This window comes from Psammomys obesus, unplaced genomic scaffold (genome assembly GCF_907164565.1).
Source record: "Psammomys obesus unplaced genomic scaffold, mPsaObe1.curated_primary_1811, whole genome shotgun sequence".
Classification (NCBI taxonomy): Eukaryota; Metazoa; Chordata; class Mammalia; order Rodentia; family Muridae; genus Psammomys; species Psammomys obesus.
In genome coordinates, this window is record NW_026586383.1 from 1106523 (window position 1) to 1108495 (window position 1973).

General features: G+C 55.0%; 1 protein-coding gene across 1 annotated transcript; it reads right to left on the reverse strand.

Annotated features, from left to right (window-relative positions):
- Positions 1-447: 447 nt before the first annotated feature.
- On the reverse strand, positions 448-1551 carry Fam240a (family with sequence similarity 240 member A). The gene is made up of 2 exons (XM_055601519.1): positions 1403-1551; positions 448-538 (listed from the first exon to the last, which is right to left on the reverse strand). Exons 1-2 carry the CDS (start codon positions 1543-1545, stop codon positions 448-450), a joined length of 234 nt encoding a protein of 77 aa, XP_055457494.1. The 5' UTR covers positions 1546-1551.
- Positions 1552-1973: the final 422 nt, after the last annotated feature.

Below are 1973 nucleotides of genomic sequence, written 5' to 3' on the forward strand. Positions count from 1 at the left end.
CTTGCAAACCTTACTTTAGGACCGACTACCTGTGCTGCTTTTGTTTCTGTAGATGGGCGCATTGCTTTTCTCGTCAAAGGGAAATAGGAGAAAAGATTGCCTGTAAACTATGTTTCCTGGGAGAAATGGTGGGGCAGAAATACCATGCGGTGATTAAAGCAAGACCAGGAAGATCCGAATCCTGTCTGATATGCACATTTTTAGACTGGAGGGAAAATACGCGAAAACAAAGCTCAGCGTCTGAGGCCTGGGTATTCCGCAGCCTCGCAGTCAGAGCCGTTTGCAACAGCAGCCTGGCCTCCGTGCGAGAGGAAGACACCGGCGTTGGGAGAGGGACTCTGCAGCAGAGGGACTCAGCAGAGGGATTTAGCTGGCTTCTAGCAGAGTGAGCGCTGTCGCACGTTGCGCCCCCGCCCCTCCCCTCCGGGGTCAGGCGTGCGGAAGCACTCAGCTGACACTTGTCTGCTTTTCCGTCTCGTCGGAGCTGTTCCGCAGCCTCAGCTTTGTTTCCAGCCTCTGCTTCCATTCTTCTCTGAGTCTGGAAATAGAAAGAGGCACAGCTGAGGCCCTCCCCTCTGAGGCTGTGGCTCTGGGAAGCGTCCTCCCGTTTCCTGCCCGACATGGTTCCTCAGGTCTTAGGAGGGCGCGCAGGGGACTATTTATTTACCTGAGTGAAAAGGAACAGACTCACTTTCTGATATGGGGGTTTTCCGTGTGTACGTATGTGTATGCATGTGTGTCGGGTGCATGCAGAGGCCAGAAATCAATGCGAGGTGTCTTCCTTTGACATTCTACACCTTATTTTGAAGTTCAATTGTTTTACATGTGTGAATGTTTTGTCTGCATGCATGTCTGTGCATCGTGCGCATGCCTGGTGTCCTCAGAGACCAGAAGAGAGAACTGGATCCCTTGGACCTGGAATTACAGATGGCTGTGAGCCACGTGGATGCTGGGAATTGAATGTGCTTGCCTGCAGGCGTGTGTGCGTTGTGTGTGTGTGTGTGTGTGTGTGTGTGTGTGTGGTATGTGTGTGTGTGGTGTGTGTGTGTGTGTGGTGTGTGTGTGTGTTGTGTGGTGTGTGTGTGGTATGTGTGTGTGTGTGGTGTGTGTGTGTGGTGTGTGTGTGTGGTATGTGTGTGTGTGGTGTGTGGTGTGTGTGTGTGTGGTGTGTGTGTATGTGTGTGTGTGTCTGTGTAGGTACTCAAGGAGGCCAATGGCGTTGGATCCCCTGGAGCTGAAGTTACAGGTGGTTGTGAATCCCCACATGGCAGCTAGCAACAATTCCAGTTCCGGAAGTTCCCCCACCCTCTCCTGGCCTCCAGGCAGGACCTCCGTCCAGTCCACGTAAGGCAGAAGAACACAGCTCATTGCAAACACGCTAAGCCGGCCCGCGGCAGCGTACTTTCGCAGCGCGCTCCTTCCCAGCCGATGCTCCTCCGACTGGCGGTAGCGCGTCTGCTTGCCGATCTCCCTCTCCCAGAAGCGCTTGAGCTCGTGGCAGGTGTTGCCGCAGAAGACCTCCCGGCGGACGTACTGACTGTTCATGCCCTGGAACAGGAGAGAGGCGCTGAGCCCCCGAGCGTGAGCCCTTGGGTTCTGCAGGGTACAGGGCCCGTGTGAAGCCTGCTGTTTCCTTACCGCCGGCCTCAGGACTGGAGTCACAGGGCGACCCTGGTCAGGGTAGAGTAACACTGGAGTGTACCTGTGAGCTCGGGCCTGGGGGAAAGCTCTGTCACTCGTCCTTACTGATAGGAGAGCCACTCCTTAGCAGTGAGCACAGGCCGGGAGCTGTGGCTTTGGGACGCCCACCTGAGCTCCGCATTATTTCTCACTGAGCCGTGACAAAAACCACCTGTGCTGTCGGGAGTGATAGCCTGTGAGGACCCGCTTCATAGTTCTGAAAGATGGCAACGGATGCTCTCAGGCCTGACACATCCAACAGCAAGCTGTTTTCAGGCTGTTTGCACACACAT